Below are 22,236 nucleotides of genomic sequence, written 5' to 3' on the forward strand. Positions count from 1 at the left end.
CGGTTCTGGAGACATAACGGCTCTTTAATGGATAATTAACAGGTTCAGGACCTGTAAGGATATTTAATTGGGTCAAATAAACAATCAAGCATTGTTTGAAGCAAAGACTGGTGTGGAACGGTCACAGGTGCCCGTTCCAGATATCGATTCTGATTTGAAGGGACATAATCTACCTCTGTAGAACTCATTTGTTTAAAATATTTTTTGATCAGCGCTTTGGGATCCATGCTACAGGAAATATTGTGCTGTGGTGAACATGTCCCAGACCTAGGGAAATCCCCCTGAATTTTTTATCTTTGTAAATTTCCATAGAAAAAAAAAACAAAAAACAAAAAAAACAGCCCCCCCCCAAAAAAATGCATAATTTAGGTGGCATTTCCCTTTAGCAGAATTTTTTGTTAACATTTTTGTTCATATATGTTAAAGTCAGCCACCCACTGAAAAAAACGTCACTGCCTTGTGCTTCCCAAAAACGTAGAAACCAGTGCAGGAATAGAGCTGTTGGAATTCATTACATAGTTATGCACTGTACAAACAGCATGCTAGTTTTGTGTAATCCACTGCCAGACATGAATAGCTCAGTAAACATTTGCTTAAAATTCCTTTTATTTATCTAGTCAATTGTATCATTTAAAAAGGAACAACCAGATTTAACAGATTACCCAATGAAAGCCAACATCAGTTAGTTTAATAGTTCTCATGACCAGTGTTACTGCATTTTTATTTTCTCTCAAGTAGGTAAATGCATAGATAATGCCTCTGTCACAAGAACATAGATTATTTTTTCTGTATCTGTAAAAGGGGGGTTCCCCCCATGTCCTGGTGCATGACTAAATGACTGAATTGAAACTCAATGTAATTGTGAGATTAGACAGGATCAAAGGGATTTAACTGAGCAAGCTGAATGGGTGTAAGCAAGCGACATGAAACCCGGGTGCATTGGAGAAACCACAGTCAAGTGGAAACTATACGAAAAGGAGGAAACTACTGAACAGAAACGTGACATTTATGTAAAAGGGAAAGCCCCCCCCCTTTGAGATCAAACTCTGTAATTGATGATTAAAAAAAAAAAGAAACTGCATGAGAGGAAAGGAGGGTCTTTGAAGTAACATTTTTTCCCCACAATTAAAAATTTTTTTTTTAAATAATCAGTTCTGCGATGGCAGGGGGGGGGGGGGGGGGGAGTCCTCAAAAATGGTCATGTGTGGGTTGCTCGGTTTTAACAAGTATCACCTGACACCTAATAAACTGCTAATTAAATACTTCACTACTGCTCCTTGAGACTGATGAAGTAAACCATGCAACACTCACTGATTGATTGATTGATTTATTTAGCATTACTGTTTAGTATTAAAATGTTCAAGCAATTGGTCACAGCATAAAATTGTACAGAAAAAAAAAGCTTGAAGGTCATTTACAATGTTGCTGATTCCAGATGAACACAATGCCACCCAAACACTTCTTTTAGCTTAGACTGAATGATCAGCACACCTTTGCTTTTAAAATGTAACTGCTATATTATCTATATATCAACCAAAATGGACTACATAATACATTTCCCTCTGTACTTGTGACATACCAATTCAAATCTTCTGAAACATCGAATCTGTGTAGAAATTCTCATCTATTCACTACATTTAATATATAGCTAAAAACACATATAGTACATGATATTGCTACACATACAGTACACACTGCATTCGTCTTACTGGCGGAAGTGCATAAGGGCCAGCACTTTGTGGATTTAAAAAACAATGCTTTGTACTTCATTTAACAAACACCCTGGTTAAAAGCAAAGCAAACCACATGTCCTGATATTTGGGATTGTTCAAACTCTGCACAAGCTACACACTTCTTTTTTGTTTGGACAAACAGGGACTTGAGTTATTTCTCAAAAAACAAACCAAAAAACAAACCCACACACAAACACGTGATGTGCACATGTCCAACCAAAGTAATCTGTGCAATACTTTGCTTACAATCTCAAGAGAACACATGATATAAAAAAATACAAGCAATTGGCACCTACAATACAGGCCATGATACTACAATGCCACCTCTTCAATATACGCAGTTGTTGCTGCATCTTGAATTGAAATTAAGAGTGTGCAATATGCACCGTCCCTTTAAGATGAAACAACTGAAATCACGTCCGTTAAGGGTTAAAAAATAAATTAATTAAAAAAAAAAAAAAATCAAACAAATGAACGAAGAATGAGTTGGCAGCTGAACAGTATTTCTAGCGATTAGAACACAGCTTCTGAAGTGAAATTGCAGGTGTGGTTTGGTTACAGCCCTCATTTGTCACACACACACACACACACAGTGATTGAAGGGGAGATATCGATCTATCTATCTATCTATATCTATATATATATATATATATATATATATATATATATATATATATATATATATATATATAGAGAGAGAGAGAGAGAGAGAGAGAGATATACACACCCATGATATATAATTTGTTGGTGCACAAGCATATAGGTAAGAAAATGGTCTCCTCTTGGCTTTTAGAACTGCTTTTTTCTTTTTACCAAAGACCACGTGGGGGGACAGGGGGGACGGACGGGGGGCTGTCACGAATACAAGGTTCAGTTAAAGGAATATATGTTTCCATGGCAGATCGACTGTAGAACATGATGAATAATAATAATAATAATAATTCTTCTTTTCTTCACATGGGTGAAGCAGCATCTGAACTGAATTCCATGTCCAGGGTAAGCGTGTCTGTGGGGAGGGGGGGAATCAAATCAACATTATTATTACATGTACTAAAGAAAAAAATGAGAGACAGAGGACGAGTGTAAAGAGAGGAAGAGAGAGAGAAGCGTAAAGAGAGGGAGAGGAGAGAGAGAGGGGTAAAGAGAGGGAGAGGAGAGAGTAAAGAGAGGGAGAGAGAGTAGAGAGGAGGAGAAGAGTAGAGAGGAAGGAGAGAAAAGAGAGAGAGTAGAGAGGAGAGGAGAGAAGAGTAAAGAGAGGAAGAGAGAGAGTAAAAGAGGGGAGGAGAGAGGAGAGAGAGGGAGAGGGGAAAAGTAGAGAGAGGAGAGAGAGGAGAAAGAGAGAGAGAGAGGAGAGAGGGGAGAAAGAGTAGAGAGGAAGGAGAGAAGAGTAAAGAGAGGGAGAGAGGAGAGAGAGTAAAGAGGGGTAGAGAGGAGAGTAAAGAGGGAGAAAGAGTAGAGAGGAAGGAGAGAAGAGTAAAGAGAGGGAGAGGAGAGAGTAAAGAGAGGAAGGAGAGAAGGAGAAAGAGTAGAGAGGAAGGAGAGAAGAGAGAAAGAGTAGACAGGAAGGAGAGAAGAGTAAAGAGAGGAAGGAGAGGGGAGAAAGAGTAAAGAGAGGAAAGAGTAAAGAGGAAGGAGAGGGGAGAAAGAGTAAAGAGGGAGAGAGGAGAGGGGAGAAAGTAAAGTGAGGTAGAGGAGAGAAAGTAAAGAGAGGAAGGAGAGAAAGAATAAAGAGGAAGGAGAGGAGAGAAAGAGTAAAGAGAGGGAGAGAGGAGAGAGGGGAGAAAGTAAAGAGTGGGAGAGAGGAAAGAGTACAGTGCATTTAAACTGGTAAATGTTAAGCCAGACGTTTATCTTTTAAAATATGAAGTATGAATCAAAGGTTTCCAAGATATGACGTGTGTCAACTGGCAGTTATAGTACAGCCCAACATTGACAGCTAACATGTTTTCTAACAAGACAGACCCATATGTCACAAACACCCTATACAGTCTCTACAGCTATGGCCAAAAGTTTTGCACCTCCTAGAATTAAGATTGACACAGTTGAAAATAAATATATATATATAAACATTTAGATATTTTATTTATCATGTAAAATCAAAGACACTACACAATATTAGCACAAAAGCCATTAAAAGCAGTACAGTATTTCACGTCAGATTTTGAAATGTCATATTTTTATCATTAAGTATACGGAAAACTACAAAACTGTATGTAATTCGGTATGTTAACATAACATTATTCAGCAGGTTTCATTCAACTTCATGAAGCAAATGTGTTCCTTCTATAGGGGTGATGCAAAACGTTTGGCCGTAGCTGTGTATGGAATGTGGATTCCTGCTGCCTCCTGCTCTGTGACTTGTTGCTTACCTAGCTGTCCTCCAGCACTGGATTCTGGTCCCTCGTTGTGCATCAGAGAGTCCAGGGTACTGGGAGACATTGGGAAGAGGTCGCTGGTGTTACCCGAGCTTGTGCTGCACATCAAAAACAAAAGAAAAAAAGAAGATGGGTTATTAGAATATCAAAGCAGCAACTACCCAAAACAATCTGGAGACGAAGGCAAAAAAAGTCAAGATTCAGATAAAAGTTAAAGCAAGGGGCGGGCAAGGGGGGGAAATTGTAGATCACATAACTTTTAGATTATTTGTTTCAACTTTTTTTTTTTTTTTTGTTCAAACATACAACTTGGTGGAGAACAGATCACCGTATGATGTACACCATGTATGATTTATTAAAAAAAAAAAAAAAAAAAAAAAAAGGGATTAGCAACAAAGGAAGCAGGGTTAGGTGAACTTCAGTGTTGTAGTTAGTTATGAAAAGGAGAATGTGCAGGAACATCTGATTTGACTTTCCCTGCAATAACAAAACACCAGTCAGAGGGTTATCTCAGAAGGTCAATTCAAGGGACCTGCAACTACAGCCGGGCTGGAAACAGTTAATTAAGCCACTCCATTCATGCTCCAGTCAAATCTTTAATAGAAAGTATTAGTAGGACTAAATTGTATACATTGCAGTAAACTTATTTAGTGGCATTTAACAGAAAATAAAAAAGTGTACCATAATTTTTCTACTGCCCCAAGAAATTTCACCACCTGTCCTTGCTTTTGCAACAGAACTGTTACATGACCAAGTAAAGAAGATGTCTTTCACCTCTTAACAGAAAAGCTAATGCATGCAAAGTAGTACTGAGTTACTGGGCTTAATGCTTGAACAAAACTGGTTAATTAAAAAAAAAAAAACACACACTGGCAGACGGTGAGATTGCATGCATTCCCTGCTCTGGTTATAGAGCAGGATGGACTATGGAAAGCACTGACCCTGCACCACACTGCTTCTCTTTATCTTATACAGAGCCACTTCTCATCCCTACCCGCAAAATCCGTTGGTCAACAGCTCACTGTCTGGCAGGTCCATGAAGATGGACGGGCACCTATGGAGAAAGGTCATTTTCTCACTAGGCACCTTTTTGTGGAGAATGCCCCAGTCACCTTTAGTGTCACCTGTTACCTTGGTAACTGCTTCTTTTGAGACCTTTTAACCCTTTCAGTCCTGGGATTGTATGTGACCACAGGGCTTCTTCTATAGCTAACGTTTTGCATTGCCCTATAGAATTAAGTAATTTTGCTTCAAAAAAAAAAAAAAGTCGAATGAAACCTGCTGGATGAGGTTATGTTAACATATTGAGTTACTTGCTGCTTTGTAGCTTCACCCCCCCCCCCCCCCCATATATTATAGTTATGAAAAACTGACAACAATGCTGGCTGTCTCAATCCTAAAATTCTAGGTGATGCCAAAATATGATATCAGCTGCACGGTTACAATGCGAGCATAAGCAACGATTCCTCCACTGTAATTACACGCGTTCCATGGGGGTAGAGTTCTGAAGAATACTGATGGGACTTTCTGATCCTGTCCATGTGTACTCAAAACAAATAAAAAAAAATTCATTATATAACTTTTTTTTTATATTTTCAGGACTAAGTAAGGGTACTAAATTCCTCCACGATGTCCATTTCTTAAGGGAGGTTACAATCTGTGGGACAGATCTTTTGTCCAGTGCAATGTTTTCCAGCATCCCACCTCCAGTTGTCATTCTTTCCTGGAAAGATGGTCAGCTCCTGCATCTTTCTCCAATGTCTTGTAATGATTATTTGAGAGCAGTGCAGAAATGGGTACACACAGTCATCTACTGCTGTACTGGGATCTAAACAGCGATGTTAAACGGAAGGCACCCCATTTTCAAAAGGGTGCACTAGATGAAACTAACCAGGTCAAAAACTGCAACCACTGAATATAAAAAGCTACATGTAATATTAAAAAGACAGAATACTTACGGTGTGACACAGATGAACTTTGTCTTAAGATATGGGACTGTGCCTATTTAAAAGAAAAAAACACATTTGTTAATTGCTAAATCGTTCACAAGTCAATGAAGAAAGAAACAGAAGTGAGAAGAGATCTGCTTCTAAGAGCGGTCCTCAGAGGAAGGAGTGATTTACAGTAACATGAGAATATATTAAATATTATGACTGACTATCCCTTTCAACATTACAATAGGAAAACAAATCAACACAACAGAGCTCTTGGGAAAGCCCCAAAATAATTTTTATATATATATATATATACACACACACACACACACACACACACACACACACACACACACACACACACACGTGTATATAATATATACTTTTTTTTTTTTTTTTTTTTTTAATTATTACTTTTTCCCATAAAGCAAGACCCTGAAACCATTTAATTATTATCTTATTATTTGGAGAGACTCAGCTATTGAAAAGCAATAGATTACTTTAACCCTATAAAAAAAAAGAAATAAATGAAGAGACTGCATTACTGCGATGCAGAGTTTCCATTGGAGACGCTAACCCTAACGTGGGCTTGGTGTGGCAGACGGGACTCGAGGCATGACACACAACATCAAACCAGGACAATCAACTACTACCTGGTTCAGTGAAGTCAGGCGGCTCCGTGTTCTCAGTGCGGCAGTACTTCCCAAACGCCTCCTCCTTTGGGATTTCGGGATACAGGTACACCAGGGGAGAGACCAGGATGTTGGTGGCATCCATGATTTTGTAGCCCATGATGATTTCCGCGAAGGACATGCTGTTGAGCTGCTGCTTGGTGTATGGCTCCACAGACTGAATCTGGGTCTTCCCTTGGGAGGGCACAGAGGAGATTTTAAAACAGGCTTGTTTCGCATTGACAGAAAGATGCTGTGTGACTTCCACTGTGTTCCAATGCATCACTCAACCCAGATGGAAAGCCTTGCTTCCCTGATCCGAGCTGCCCAAGATGGGTGGGAGTACGTCACAACACTGACCAATCAAGTGACAAGTGGGTGTAAACACTGAAGCCACATCTGGGGCGAGTGGGTTTCTCCGCACTTTAATATTCTCATATCTTTTTTTTTTTTTTTTCACTCAACTAACGGGGAGTACAGGAGGCATGCGGGAGAACCCGGCTTAGCTTGGTCAATCCTTACTCGTGGAAACAAGGTATTGGAGATAAAGAAAATCAGAGCCACCACCAGATTCACATCCCGAGTCAGAACTAGCTGTGCTTACCACTGATGTCCTTCTCTACCCAGGTGAAAGTGATGCCCCCTTCTTTGCTGCTCTCGCTGAACCTCAGAAGGAAGGTCCCGGGGGGTTTTGTGCTCAGGAGGGCTCGTTCCCTCTCCTTGCTGATGAACCCCATTATGCACCTGAGAAATGAAAGAAAAGCAACTTCTGAACATGCTCTCTGTCACAAGGATAAACAGTGCAGCACAGTTCTGGACCTTCGAACATAACTTACCCTTCGTTCCAAAGCGCCAGCATGTATTTTTTCACCAGGTCAATGATATTGTCCAGCCACACCCAGAATGAAAAACCTTTGCCTGCCATGTTTTCCTGCAGATAAAAACAAGATCAAAATTATCAAGAGATAAAAAATCGATTCCCAAAGAAATGCCCAAAATACAATCAAAGAAAAAAAAAAAAAAAAAAAAGATACTAAATTTTACCTTGCAGAATTTTGCCCAAGTAATTTGGCATCCAGAATAATTAACACAGGGACCTAAAAAAATAAAAGAATATATATAAATATTAGTTTAGGAGGAAGATGCATATACACATACCTGTTGGAATAGATTTTGCAACTCTTGAGTTCCAAATAAAATTAAAAACCAATTGTCGAATTGTTTAAAAAGAAGGTAGTGAAAGAAAAGTGTGAAGCATTCTGAAGTCTCCAAAGCGCCACCACTCCCTGTCCCGTTCCACCACTGCGCCACCACTCCCTGTCCCGTTCCACCACTGCGCCACCACTCCCTGTCCCATTTCATCAAAAACCCTATTGAGTATATGGCAAGAGGCAATGCAGCAAACAGGCAATGAAGCTTGCATGGTTTCATCTCCTGTGCAAGATGCGGAACAACGCGTTCCTGAAAAATTAAGAATAAAAGCAGTAACACATACATATTAATGTGCACTTCTGAGTACTGTATTCTAACTGGAGCCTGGACTGACCTGGGTTCGACGTCACTGCGACTCGGACCCGAGACTTAAGGGTCTGTCCTTGCACTGCTAATACGTCATTGTAAACAAACATTATTACTGCACTTACTGTAAACTACACTGTATTTAAATATTAAGCTTTTATTGTAACCCTGTAACACCTGTAAGTCACTTTGGATAAAAGGCGCCTGCCAAATAAATAAATAACACTCATCATCAACAACCTAGCAGCTTCTCAGCCAGCGTGGTGAGCTGCTCCATGGAAAGCCCCCTCTTCGTGGTAGAGGAGAACTGCCAGCTCAGCACCTCTGCTACCTGCTCCCAGTTTCCCACGGGGGGCTTGGTGAAGAAGTTCACATTCTTTGGGTGGTTGGTCAGCATGTTATACCAGAGGATTGAGGCCCAGGCGTTTGGCATTTGACATATGTTGGAGATCACCACTACAGGCAAGGAGTGGGTCTGTTTAACAAAAAAAATAAATAAATAAAAAAAGACAGCAGTTATATACCTGAAACAAATTACAAAACCAAAAAAAAGAGTGAATAAAAAATACATTAGTTGCATTAAATTTGATAGAGCCAAAGTTGGTAGTTACAAATCTTGAAAATGTTACCGCCTTACGAAAACTAACCTCCAAGTCGATTTTGAGTCCCTGGTGGTAGACCTCAGTCTCGAAGGTGATGAGATGCAGCTCTTCTGTTACAATCAAGGATGCCTGAGATAATGATAGAAAAAAAAACACAAGAACATGAACAGGAGCCCAATATACTAACTAAATACACACAGAACAGAGATTTCAGTGAATTCCATCTCAGGTTTCTGTGACGTCATAAAATTCTGAGAGCGAAGGTGGAGTTTATACACTGTCACAGAAACCAGAGCTGGAACTGTTTTCCTGTAACTCGCTGCAAAGGCCCATCTATTATTTTTATAATCCACGGATACCCTTGCGGTGCTAATATTAAAGACGACGAGGTTCAGCGGTATAGTTGGGTGTTTTTTTAAACATCGTGTTTCAGGGCTGTACAGTCGTTCTGTGTCGTTATCCGTTAGAGCCTCAGCTTTATTTGTATGATTGCCTTTACCTTGTTTTAATTTCCCGTTCCTCTCCAGTTTCGTTCAGATATGACGGCTATTAAGAAATATAGTTAACACCACCCCCAACAGAAGGACCTGACCTCAGAGTTTATGATTGTGTTAGGAGTTTCGGATGGAGTCTATAAACACCCGACCTCATGACCTAGTTAAGGGGATACCTTTCAGCCCCCCTGTACTTACATCACTGTTGGCTCGTCCACCATTTCCACAGCGCTGCTCTCTCAGGGTCTGCAATGAAACAAATAGTCTCCGTCAACACCAGAATACACACCAGACTGCAGCAGTTCTGAGTAAAGTTACTGTATCAGTTTCACAGGACTATAAAGTCAAAAAGATAAAACTGCAATTATTAACAAAGGTCACTCCTCACCAGATGTTTGAATTCGGCGGACAGGCTGCCGTTATTAGACTCCTCCATGTTCATGACCTTTGTGTTTGTGCCCAGGATGTTGAATTTTCGTGACCTGGAAACGTACATGAAAAGTTAACAGAAGGATCCAAATGCACTCTCGCCATGGGACTTCTGCTTTTAAAAGCTACCCGTTTATAAAAATCGATAAAACCTTACCCTCTTAATGAAGCAGCATCTCCTGTATCTCTGTAAAATGAAAGAAGAGGTTAGGAGACGAAGGAACAGAATCTAGATCAAGAACGTAGCACCACAAAAACTGGGGAAATCTGGTTAAAAAGATGGTATTTACTCACTTGTCAATGCAAACTTTAATTTTCAGCTGATAATTTAATTCAGGAAATTTCACAAGTAACCTGCAAACAAAATAATGTCACTTTTTTAATCTATCCAGCTTATTATTTGAAACAAAGCGTAGATAATATTGAGCACCTAATCACCCACACACAACATGTCTTTGTCACCGTTTCTTAACCCTTTCAGTCCTTAACGTCTCAAAGTGCTGTCAGAAATCAGACTGGAACTTCACAGGACTTCTAGGTCCCAGTCTGAGGTCATGCAGAAATACTCTTCAGCTTGTTAATTCAGGACCGAAAGGACAAGGTCAACTTCTTGATCGTTTTTTGAAGCAGCAGTTGTTGTAACAAACTTAAAGGAAGGTTTGGAAGAAAAGAAGAACAGTGTCACACTACCCACCTGACTTTGGTGGTAAACTGTACGCCTGTCTTGATGACGAGAGGCCGGTCTGGGTGCATGGGCATGCAAGGTTGTCTCTCCACTACGAAGGCACTGCAAAGAGACAACCGTGATTTTAGTGAACACTTCATTTTCACATAGAGAAGGTTTGCAATAGAGACTAAATCTCATCTGTATACCGTCATTTCAACAGTACTGTACGCTATTCCAGATCACCACCTATACAGGCTCAAAAGATAAACACTAATAAAACCTGAAGTGGTTAGAATCAAACTGGGTCATCTCCATTTGTGGCTGTTTACCAGTATGTGAACTCCATGTGGCACACTGAAGGGTACCTGATAGAATTAATATGGGTTTCGCCTGCATATCAATCAATCTATAAATATGAAAAACACCCTACTGCAATTCTAATCCAACTCATGCATATTTTAATTCATTTATAAAGAAAAAGCAGCTAGCTAGAAGACTACTGTTCTTATTGTAAACATAATTAAGAACAACTAAATAAATCTACAGAAAAGCAGATAACCTACGCAGTATATGCATTTAAAAATGAACGTGTGATGTAAGCACATACAAGACGTTCAGCACATCAAACATTAAGATTATGATACTGTAATAACGTGTGCAAATAAAATGTTCTGAGTTTCACAATTAAATAAGCATGTGCATCTTCCATAACAAGACCAATGAAGTAATTGAGAGCTCGGGGTGGAACAAAAGCCAGAAGACACTGTGACCCTCCAGGAACACCCCTGAGCCAGGCAGCAAAAGTTTTGGCTATTGGTTTCTTCAGTGTATACTCGAAGAAGGTTTCTTCTAGTTTTACGTGAGCACACGCAGGCCCTTTCGTAGAGCGCACCTCTTCATGAGGTTCCTGAAGAGCTCCACGATCCTCTCCTCCAGGACGGGCCGGTGCTGGACGATCGGGTCTCCCTTGTATGAGACTTTCTGCTGCAGCTCCTCCAGCTTCTTAATCTGCTGACGGGTCTGGAGCTGAGACTCGGCCAGGGACGTGATCCTGCGGGGATCGGGAGAGAGAACAAGCACGCGGCTGAGTGATTTCCTACAGAGCTGAGCAACTGTGGAGGAATAAGAAATAGCAATACTTCTCGGGGAGTGGAGAGGGAGAGGGCCTGGGGGACTGGTGGGAGTGTGGGAGGAGATCTTGGAGAGAGATTGGCGTTGGGGTGGTCTTGTGCAGGACGTACTGTTTTTGTTTTGTTTTTTGCATTATTGTTAAATCATGCTATGCTTTTTGAAATTGTAAAAATAAAAATTACATTGAAAAATAAAATATCAATATTTTTAACAATTGCCTCAGAATACATTTTAACGATTCCTGGTTCTGACTAAATTCCATAATTCATTTTTTGACTAAACTCCTAAGTCAGGGCTGATCCGACAGTAAGCAAAAGGATTTCCTCAATAAAAACGTTTGGTATAAGAAAATAAAAAATGTAAAAAAAGAAGGAACCTTGTCCTTACGGACTGCCATAGCATTACAGTGTTACCTTAAAACATCTACAATCCAGGTTGAGCAGCCTTTACATTAAGATTTCTTACCAATTTTCCAAGCGGTCAAGGCAGATATTAGGGGGCCCCCCTATGCAGGCGATCTGCTGTCTTCTCTTCCAGTCCGCCAGCTCATCATCCGTCAGCGTCTTCTGAACAAAATCCATGGCAGACAGGAGACCCGCCATTTCTGTTACAATTTGCTGTTGATGCAAAACACAATGCATTAAAACACAAGCTTAACAAGCATAGACACACACACACACACAGGTTTTGCATAGCCCTATAGAATTAAATTTTGCTTCATAAAGTCGAACGAAACTTGTCAAATAATGTTAAACATGTTGACGTACATACTGCTTTATAGTTTTCCCCCACATATAAAGAAAAACTGGCATTTCAAAATCTAGCATGAAATACTGCACTACTATTAAGACTGTAGACTTATGCGATATCATTTTGTAGTCTCTGACATTATGTTGTAGTTTCTTTGATTACACAAGGTTAAAATAAAAGATCTACAATATGCAAATTAGGTGATTTGGCCATAGCTGTACACACACACGTTTACAAAGTATCACTTAAGTCTGTAGTATATTTTAACAAGCCACGTAATACATAAAGTAGATGGGGTAGGACTGAGATGGAATCTCTGTCTGTCTGTGTGTGTGTGTGTGTGTGTGTGTGTGTGTGTGTGTGTGTGTGTGTGTGTGTCTCTGTCTCTGTGTCTGTGTCTGTCTGTCTGTGTCTCTCGCTCTTTCGACAGATCATGGGATAGGTAGCTCATTTGCTACAGTTCAAAGAGAGGAAAACTAAGCTCCTTACCCTTCTGAGCTGGTCCAAGGCCGTTAGCATTTGTTCCAGCTGTGCCATCTTCTGTCTTGTTGCTGCTGCTTGACTGTTTCCATTTAGATCCTGTATTTCTGAGTAAAAGCAACACAAAAAATAAATAAAGAAAATCCCAGAATAAGTATTTAAGTGCATGGATGGATTTCTCACAAGAGGTAAGAAAAGATTTTCAGGGATACCAATCCCACATCTGCCACATATAACTAATCCCTCACCTCCTTGGCTTTTGAGGGTCTTGTAGTTAAAATCAAAATCATCCTGTAGGTTTTCCAACATTTTCATTTTCTGTTCCAAGTCCTGCACAGAAGATTAATGCACAAATTATTTACACTTAGAAAAAGTGATTTTTTTTCAAAAACCCACCATGCACTTTTAAACTAGTGCATTTTATTACTATTAAAAAATATATTATTATTATTATTATTATTATTATTATTAACTATGCACAAACCAATCTAGTTAATGCAGAAGATTCTATACGAGTAAAGTGTGAATTCTGAAATCATCTGGCTGGATAGAGAGGGAATACCATGCATATACTTCAAAAACAAAGCCTACCTGCACTCTCTTTCTCACGTCCTGCAAGTGCTGTTCCAGCATCTGTTGTTTTTCGGTCACCACTGTGCCTGTGTGATGCGGAGCCTGTCCATCCTGTTAAATAAAGTGCATTTGCTAATTTATACACAACCTTCTGCCTGTGATCCAAATGAAGGTACACAAACGCCACCGCATTGAGCAATCAATGCAAATTAAAAAAAAGAAACGCTCAGCGTCAGAGCCTGACTTATACGATACTGCAGTTCCTACCTGAGTTGCGGTTGTAGCAGTTTGCAGCAACCGAGACTCCTCCCACAAACAGCGAGCCACGATCCTGGCGATTTCCATTGGCTTTTCAAGGTACTTGCTCTGGGGGGGGGGGGTCAAAAAAAGACAAGCTCACGATGACATTTAATGAACAACAAGAAATATCAAATGCAATTAGTTTTTACAGTCGTATGTTTACTGGGTCAGCTGAACAGCAAGCATTGACTCATAGTATCCAAAGTTTACAGTAGTGTACCGTGATATATTATGCAATTGTTTTAATTGAAAACGAATATTCAAAGAAATTGAAAAACTGCACCTGTTCCAGCAAAGTGCATGAGTAAACGAAAAACTGCACCTGTTCCAGCAAAGTGCATGAGTAAAAGAAAAACTGCACCTGTTCCAGCAAAGTGCATGAGTAAAAGTGCGCACCTGTAGATGCTGCTTTATCCTCCGCAGGTTGTGCTGGTAAAGCACGTTGTTCTCTTGCAGAAAGCGACTGTACTGCTGATCAATCTCTCCAAGCAGATTGTGAAACACCAGCGTGGCGTGAGACTCCTTGTTGGCTGCAAAAGCCCTATTTAAATAAATAATAAATAAATAAATAAATAGATTAATAACAACAAACAACAACAATACAGCTAACTGACAAGGCTTGGTAGTCCAGTGGTAAAATCCCAGCTCAGCCACTGACTCACTACGCATGATCCTGAACAAGTCACTTAACCTCCTTCTCTTCCGTCCTTCGGAAAACCGAGGTCCTACTGGAAGCGACGCAGCAGCAGCAGCAGCAGCTGTAGTTGATGCATAGTTGACCCCTTAATCTCCAAGTCCTTTTTTGATAAAAGCCTCTAAAGTGACTAATTAATAATAATAATAATAATAATAATAATAATAATAATAATAATAATATCAACAAATACTACACATCTGAAAACTATTACATTACACAAGATTTGATCAGGAAATCCTCAAGTCATGACCTTTCTGATTAGTGTTTAACTTCAAGTACTATGGCAATGGAAAAATAAAAGGTTTGATTATTGGAGGATAAAAGCAAAAAGGGTTAAAACCGAAATGACTGACCTAAACTCTCAGCGGTGCTTCGGAACGTCTCCTGATACAAAGAATGATAGCTTAGTCATATTTACCCTTCTACTGCTCTTTTTCCTAGCAGTGTTTTTTAGTTTTTTAGTTTCGTTTAACAGTAAACGAGACCAAAAGGGGCTCTTTTTTGCTAGAACCACTGAAATTTGCATCCTCGAAGTCAGTAGTCCGGTTTCGAGAGATACCAGCTGGGCGACACATTAACGAGATACAGGAAACAGATATTAATTGACAGGCCACCACTATAAACAAGGCTCACTTAGGTCACAATTCAATGGGTTTAAGGATTTGTATATTAATCCATGCAGACTTGCTGCTGTCATGGGCTAACAACATTACATTCTAGCGAATGGCAAATGCCGCTGCATCCCATGATTCATTTCAGCATGACCAAATTTTTTTTCTCAACACCTGATTCACTTCAACCTTAACACCTTCAAGATTAGAGCTTGGGGAACACAAAGCCACTTTTTCAGGGACAGTGGCTTGAAACCCAGTTCCAGGAGACCACCGGGAGACCTAGTTTGAGACGCCTGTATCAAGTCTCCCCTGGTATGCCATGCAGTGGCCTGAAACCTAGTCTCCTGAAACCGAGGTCCAAGCCACAGAGGGGCTTCATGATGCTGGGTATGGCCACTGTAAAGAATTACTCCCACTAGGCACAGGCATGTTTGGGTCAGGCCACCCGTACACCTACCAGTCTTGGCTCTCGATCCATGGGGCCAGAAACTGCCTGAGCTCCATTGGAAAGCTGTCGCTGTAGAGGTGATACAGCTGTTCCAGGTGCCTGGGGTCCAGCTGCTGCAGCTGATTCCACTGCGCCATTATGGACCAAACAGCTCAGAGGAACCTGGAGAAAATAATGACACAATGTTCCTGTCATAAGAAGTTTAACTTTTTGTATTTCTTTATTTAGACTCTTACTGGGAAACCCACTTCCCCGTTAATTTTAAAACAAACCACCAGGAAACGAAACAGTGAAGCAAGACAAACGATCCACAAGATAAAGTTAAAGAGAGCTCAGTGCGAGCTGGCACACCATCAACTGTGTACAAAAAAAAAAAAAAGACAGAAAATGCAACATGTATTCTGTGTCTAATGCACACAACTGAACCCCTGCTGAATTACACCTGATGTATAAAAGTGCAAGATGTATACAACATGCAGAAATTATATTCTATAAATGATTGTCTTCTGTAGTGTGATTTAACTAGCTCTTTCAGAAATAAGACAATTTAACAGCTTTATGGAATATATATTATCCTGGTTCTTTAGGAATCAGGTTGTCTGCTATGTGAATATAAATCTTGGACTTCAAGAAATCCTAGAAACTGGCAGTACAGACAGACTACCCACTGAGTAGCTACTACAGCAATGTGTCATGCATAATTGAAACCTCAGAAACCTTTACCAGTTGTCAAAACAATGTTTCATGCATTGTCATAGCTCAGCAACATCCTGTTTTAAATGAACGCTGAAGCTAAAAAAAAAAGTTTTAGACACAAAGCAAACCCCAGGATGTTGTGGTAAACTAAACTGAACCTGCTATTTCACTATTTTCCCTCAAAATAGCTAGTCTAAAGAGTGTGGACATCTTATTAGGAAAAGCATACGTATGCACATTTATAGAGAGAAGCTTACACTGGCGACACTGCTTTGTGGTAAGTAATGAGACCTAAAATGGGTTAATGCCAAGATCCACAAGAAAAGCAAATATCAGCAAAAAATGATAGCTGGTACATTATAGTTTGCAAGCCTTACAGTCGTCTGTTACAATTGCGCTACCTAGGTCATTCTGGTATAAAACTGGCTGTAAAGCATGTGACAGTCACTAGGGAAGCAGTGTTCCACTTAATGGAAGAAGACCTCTTTTACAGGGGTGGCGATATTTTCAATCTCCAAGAAAAAACTAAACAAACTAGGGCGTGCAACTACCTGAAAAGTAAGGCAGGCAGGGGTTCAATTACAGTATGACACACAATTGCACGAGTTTCTTTTAACGATCATCAGTACATCCCAGGTAACATTTAGAGAACTGTTTCATTAGCTATAACCCCCTTTTTTTTTTAATTATACAGTTTAAGTTTCACAAGATCCCCGGCATCTTTTCTTTACTTCCTTTTAGCATTACAGTAATACAGACCACATGAAAGTAAATGTGCTGGGTAGAGTACAGTACACTATGCGTGGGTAAAGTGGTGATAGTTATAAAGAATATTCTATCAGACTTGGGGAATCCTGATGCAAAAACTCCAGTCAACAAAAAAAAAGTCTACACAAGTTATTGTGACATTGTGCCAGTAAACAAGAAAACAAATGCCTACTTGAACTGATAAAGCACATTTTGTAATTAAGACACTCTGCAGTCATGGTATATCCAACATCAAAAAGGTTTTGAGTAACACAGGTATGATGTTATATTTCAATAGCGTCTCTATGGAATACACCTTCATTCATTTTTCATAACTGTATCCCCGCACCCCACCCCCCCCACCAGGGGAGAGCGGAAGCAGGGAGCAAGGAGTGCCCCACTTTGGAGGAAAGGGTGCCACCAGGAAACTACTACAAATTATTGACAATGCTGTATCCCGAAGTTCTTTACAAGATCACATGTTAAATCAGAACATTTAGAACAGGATGTAACCCTTATAGGTCTATACTGCACACATGTACATAACCATCTGCAATCAACACCGTGGAGAAATTGAGGTATATATTATATATCTGTTTGTTTTAACCTTGTGATCCACTGAACCTTTCATTTCTTTAGCAGACGCGTTCAATCTGTATGTGTTTCGATGATTAAACAGGATGCGGTTTTGCACTGACATGGAGTTAAATGCACCAAATCTGTTCTGAAACCATGAAGGGTTTAAATAAATTTCAGCTGTCTGATATAGAAACTAGAACTTGTACCATCCTGATCAATCTCATTCAGCATAATCACCTGGTTTTAATCTGACTGGACAAAACCTTTAATGACAACAAAAGACACTGGACGTTGCTTTCACTGAACCACTTGGCAACATTGCTGTCCTTGCGAAAGCAGCGGCTAGGCTAGTTACTGACAAGGATAGCGAAACAGCTGCAAGGTCTCTGGGAGTTCAGAGCTTGTGTCAAAAAAGCATATCTACAGGAAACAGCTTTCCTAAACTTTACCTGCAACAGTATAAACCAGAGGAATTGCAAGCACTTGGTGGCACAACGGTGAAGGACTTTCCATGTTTATTTTCTGTTAATCTGGCACACACTGTTACATTTTAACTGTAACTGAAAATCTTGGAATAACTGTCACAACAGGCAAATCAGCGATAGTCTAATTTAACTGATGACTTTAACAGTCCACACATGCAATGAATTTTAAATAGTTGAGTGTTTTCACTGCATAGCTGCCTGATCTACTACTTTTTACCATGAGGTTAACAAGAGGCTGTGCAGTCCAGTGGTTAAAGAAAAGGGCTTGTCCCTGGTTCCAATCCCGGCTCACTCACTGTGTGGGACCCTGAGCGAGTCACTGAACCTCCTTGTGCTGCGTCTTTGGGGTGAGACGTTGTTGTAAGTGACTCTGCAGCTGATGCATTGTTCACACACCCTAGTCTCTGTAAATCACCTGGGATAAAGGCGTCTGCTAAACAAACTAATAATAATAAGCCTGCAACCCCTGCACTGACCTGGGAGAGACGAAGAAGAGGGCACCCAGGCTGACCTAAGCCCTCCCCACTCTGGGCGGTGCTCAGCCAATCTGCCCCTAGGAACTCCCATCCACCACGGTAGTGCAATAGCCTGGACTCGAAGCAGCGATCTCCAGGCTAATGGGCGCATCCTGCACTCCATGCACAGTGCCTTTTAGGAGATGAGCCACTCTGGAGCCCTAATTAGACCTTTTTAACTGTCCTCAGCTCTTAAAGCCGCAGATTAAGTTAGTTATGTTTAAGAGCTGAAAACAATTTAAATGGCCTAATTAAGCTAATTCAGGGCTTCTCAAACTCGGTACTGGGGACCCTGTGGCTGCTGGTTTGCATTCCAACCGAGCTCTCAAATACTGAATTAGACCCTTCATTAAACTGATCATTTTACTTGTTTTCAGCTCTTGAACAATTGCAGATTTCAAGTTAGCTGTAACATTTTATAAGTAACTTGAACTGCAGCTGTTTAAAAGATGAAAACAGGTAAAAATATATAATTAAGCAAATTATCAGTTCAATGAAGGGTCTAGTTAAGTAATTGAGAGTTGGAATGAAAACCAGCAGACACAAGGGGTTTGAAAAACCACTGCACTATCCCAATCACATAACACTGAAGTTCAAGATCTACCGACACACGACAGAGTTTAAACTGTGCATCCGAACAGACGAGATGAGGAAATTCCCAGGTGCTCTCTGGTGCCAACATGTGCTGAGGTAAGAATCACCTGTGAGGAGTTTCCATCTAAAACCACTTCAAAATCACTTGATATGTAAAAAGGAGTTGAGAAAACATCCCCCCACCCAAGACAGATTTTATCAGTAACCCTGTGAATGTTTAATTCGGATATGATAAACTGCCTTCGGACGCCTGTACCTTAAAGAAATGCCACTAATGAGCCTGGTTCAAAGTGTCATATTTTACATCCTGTCACCTATTTCATGTGGTGCATCTGTCCAATTTGACGCATACTGATTTTTTGAATTTTTTTTTTTTTTTTACAATATCTATTCTAACTCTAGAAGAATTACCTTCAATTTCTTCTTGCATACTTAATTGGTCTAATTATTTTATCATTTAATTGAACAAATTTAACACACCTCTCTAGGGCTCAAAATGTTTCACAGGTATTGTACCTTGAATCAAGTGCATTTTTTTAATCCTCAACTATAAAAGACATTGCAACAAATATTGAATATGTCCAACTAAATAATTGGAAACACTATATTAATTGAGATCTTCTGCTGGATTGAAAATCAGAAGACACTGCAACCTTGCACTGGAACATTCTAGCAGATTAAAAAGAATAACATTTTCAGAAGCTGCTTCATCAGAGCCTCAGCTAGCAGGGAGGTTGCATTGCAGACCTGAATAATCATTCGATCTGTGCAGTAAACTGCACAATTATTTTGACAAATTTGTGCTGACACTTCAGTCATTCAACTCCAATGACAAGACCAACATTCTACGTTGATGAAAATCAAAGTGTCTTGAGCTTGCTTTACATGTTCATATACCACAGACTTCTGAAAGAATGGGCTTTGATACCGTTGAACGAGAGTCACTGCCGGGGCGCTGAAACTAGGGTTGCGGCCCCCACCCCAGCCCCTGGTTTTGCGTGGCTTCCATCACATACAGGGGTTACAGTTTCGTTCAATGGCTTTCAGCACCCCCACTTTAAAAAGTGTTTCAGTGCCACTGGCTATTCCCTGATCTCTCCTCTTCCTCTCCCTCAGAGATCAGCGATGCACACTAAGTGTTTTAAAAGGTACTTTTCAAACCACTACAGGGAGGGATAGGCTTACTGAGTGTAGTATTATATTGCATCTCATGACGCGGGGTAGCAAAAATGCTCCAACGCTTGGACTTAAATGGAATCCTGGACGAGGTGGCAATTCTAATATGTATGTATGTATGTATGTATGTATGTATGTGTGTGTGTATATATATATATATCTATATCTATATCTATATCTATATATATATATATATATATATAAAATGAGAAACAAAACATGAAGCATAATGTTTAGTTTGTCCAACAAAACGTATCGCATATCCTTCTCTTACAAAGAAATTGTACGGTTTTTGTTTGGTTTTGTTTATCGCGACGGATGACGGGTTTACTTTTCAATAAACCTCAATTTGTGGTGACTGTGTTGCATAAAACCTCCGCAAACGTAACACTATTAAAGAAAAAATCATCTTACGTGTGGATACACCATTATGCACAAAGAAACCAAGCCGAATACTTTACTGTCATGATTTGATCTTGTTTCGCTTTCTTTCTGGAGTAACAAACACAGCACTGTGATAACGATAGAGATTCTTCCCAAAACAACTGGCAACCGCTGTTTTAAACCGACCGCGGTATTATTATTATTATAATACTTACACGTTCAATCCAAATTACTACCAATTATGCTTACTATACAGGAACTAAACAAACTGTGCACAAGTGAACCCGTGCACAAACCATGAACTGATTCAACAGATCCACTGCATAAAAGTATGATATTATACTCAAATAAAAAAAGGAAACCATTCACAGTTACCAACCTTTTACTCCCTGTTTAGGAACCGCGACTTGAGCGCGGCGACGGGAACGTTTCCACGAAGAAAATAAGCGTGTAATTCGTGAATAAAGGGTTTAAAACCCCTGCAATCTGTCTTCTTTCTTTTACCTTTTCCCGACTAAACTAGACTCACTCACCAGCCTAAAGCAGGAAATATCTAACTGGCAGCATCAGCGACCAATGGCTAGCCCGTAAATATTACATTAATAAATAAATCATGAGGGCGTAAACGTTTACTCCAATCAGAGTGCCCGAATAGCTCAGAAGGGCGTGATTAGAAAGCAAAATCTGGTCGCGCGTTTATGTTTATTGTCTCTCCCCGCGGCCGTTTACTGAAGTTTTTACCCCCCCCGATTGGATCTCATCAGAGCGACTGTTGTTAACCATAAAAAATATATATGCGGTGGGAGGTAAGGCTACCTTCCGCAACAGCTCAGCTGGAAATCATCTGAGTTACTGGCAGTGATAACGTCATCGTCGGTTTAGTGCTATTTGTTCTCTACATATTTCCCGGGACACGAAATCGATTCATTTATATGAGTCGCCAGGAATTAAAAAGCATAACCCGGCAATAAACCACTTTTAATGTTTCTAAAAAATATGCCAGTTTGATTCACTAGGTGTATATTAATAATAATAATAATAATAATAATAATAATAATAAATTCAAAATGAGTGTAAAGGTTGGATGCTAGCAGTCCTAATTGCTTTCCAAAACTATTTGCTTGACCTACTTAAAGATGTCTTAATTTAAATATCTGCTGTTGATTTTATTAGGGGTGTTGATTTCAAAATTAGAAAAGCTGTCCTTCCCTCACGTTTAGAACAGTGTACAACTCACTTCCACACTTCGGAGTGTTTTAAAACCTGATTGGACGATCAGTTTCCTCTCATCCGGAACATTTTTACTGCCGTACCCGATACGTAAACTCTATGGGAGAGCTTTTCTTGAATAACTTATCAAGTCAATTCCGAGTACAGGCGCGAGTTTCTACGCACCCCGAGGTGTTCATTTCTAGGTGAGTTTCTGCGCACCCCGAGGTGTTCATTTCTAGGTGAGTTTCTGCGCACCCCGAGGTGTTCATTTCTAGGTGAATGTCTGCGTACCCCGAGGTGTTCATTTCTAGGTGAGTTTCTGCGCACCCCGAGGTGTTCATTTCTAGGTGAGTTTCTGCGCACCCCGAGGTGTTCATTTCTAGGTGAGTTTCTGCGCACCCCGAGGTGTTCATTTCTAGGTGAGTTTCTGCG

The 22,236-nt window shown here is 40.1% G+C and overlaps 1 protein-coding gene across 5 annotated transcripts; it reads right to left on the reverse strand.

Moving 5' to 3' along the window:
- Positions 1–2,392: 2,392 nt before the first annotated feature.
- On the reverse strand, positions 2,393–21,145 carry LOC121324063 (signal transducer and activator of transcription 3). 5 transcript variants are annotated; one of them, XM_041265488.1, is made up of 24 exons: positions 20,972–21,145; positions 15,426–15,578; positions 14,054–14,198; positions 13,625–13,723; positions 13,376–13,468; positions 13,033–13,114; positions 12,794–12,891; positions 12,020–12,171; positions 11,316–11,474; positions 10,451–10,543; positions 10,051–10,110; positions 9,914–9,943; positions 9,716–9,809; positions 9,526–9,573; positions 8,879–8,962; positions 8,472–8,706; positions 7,758–7,810; positions 7,550–7,644; positions 7,318–7,457; positions 6,696–6,908; positions 6,067–6,109; positions 5,103–5,162; positions 4,103–4,206; positions 2,393–2,739 (listed from the first exon to the last, which is right to left on the reverse strand). In XM_041265488.1, exons 2-24 carry the CDS (start codon positions 15,551–15,553, stop codon positions 2,687–2,689), a joined length of 2,361 nt encoding a protein of 786 aa, XP_041121422.1. In that variant the 5' UTR covers positions 15,554–15,578; positions 20,972–21,145; the 3' UTR covers positions 2,393–2,686. The 5 variants fall into 5 exon arrangements, with proteins under 5 accessions (XP_041121422.1, XP_041121421.1, XP_041121425.1 ...); XM_041265487.1 differs by having other exon boundaries at positions 2,394–2,739; positions 6,693–6,908; XM_041265491.1 differs by lacking the exon at positions 5,103–5,162 and having other exon boundaries at positions 2,394–2,739.
- Between the last annotated feature and the right edge of the window lie 1,091 nt (positions 21,146–22,236).

This window comes from Polyodon spathula, chromosome 12 (assembly GCF_017654505.1).
Source record: "Polyodon spathula isolate WHYD16114869_AA chromosome 12, ASM1765450v1, whole genome shotgun sequence".
Lineage (NCBI taxonomy): Eukaryota > Metazoa > Chordata > Actinopteri > Acipenseriformes > Polyodontidae > Polyodon > Polyodon spathula.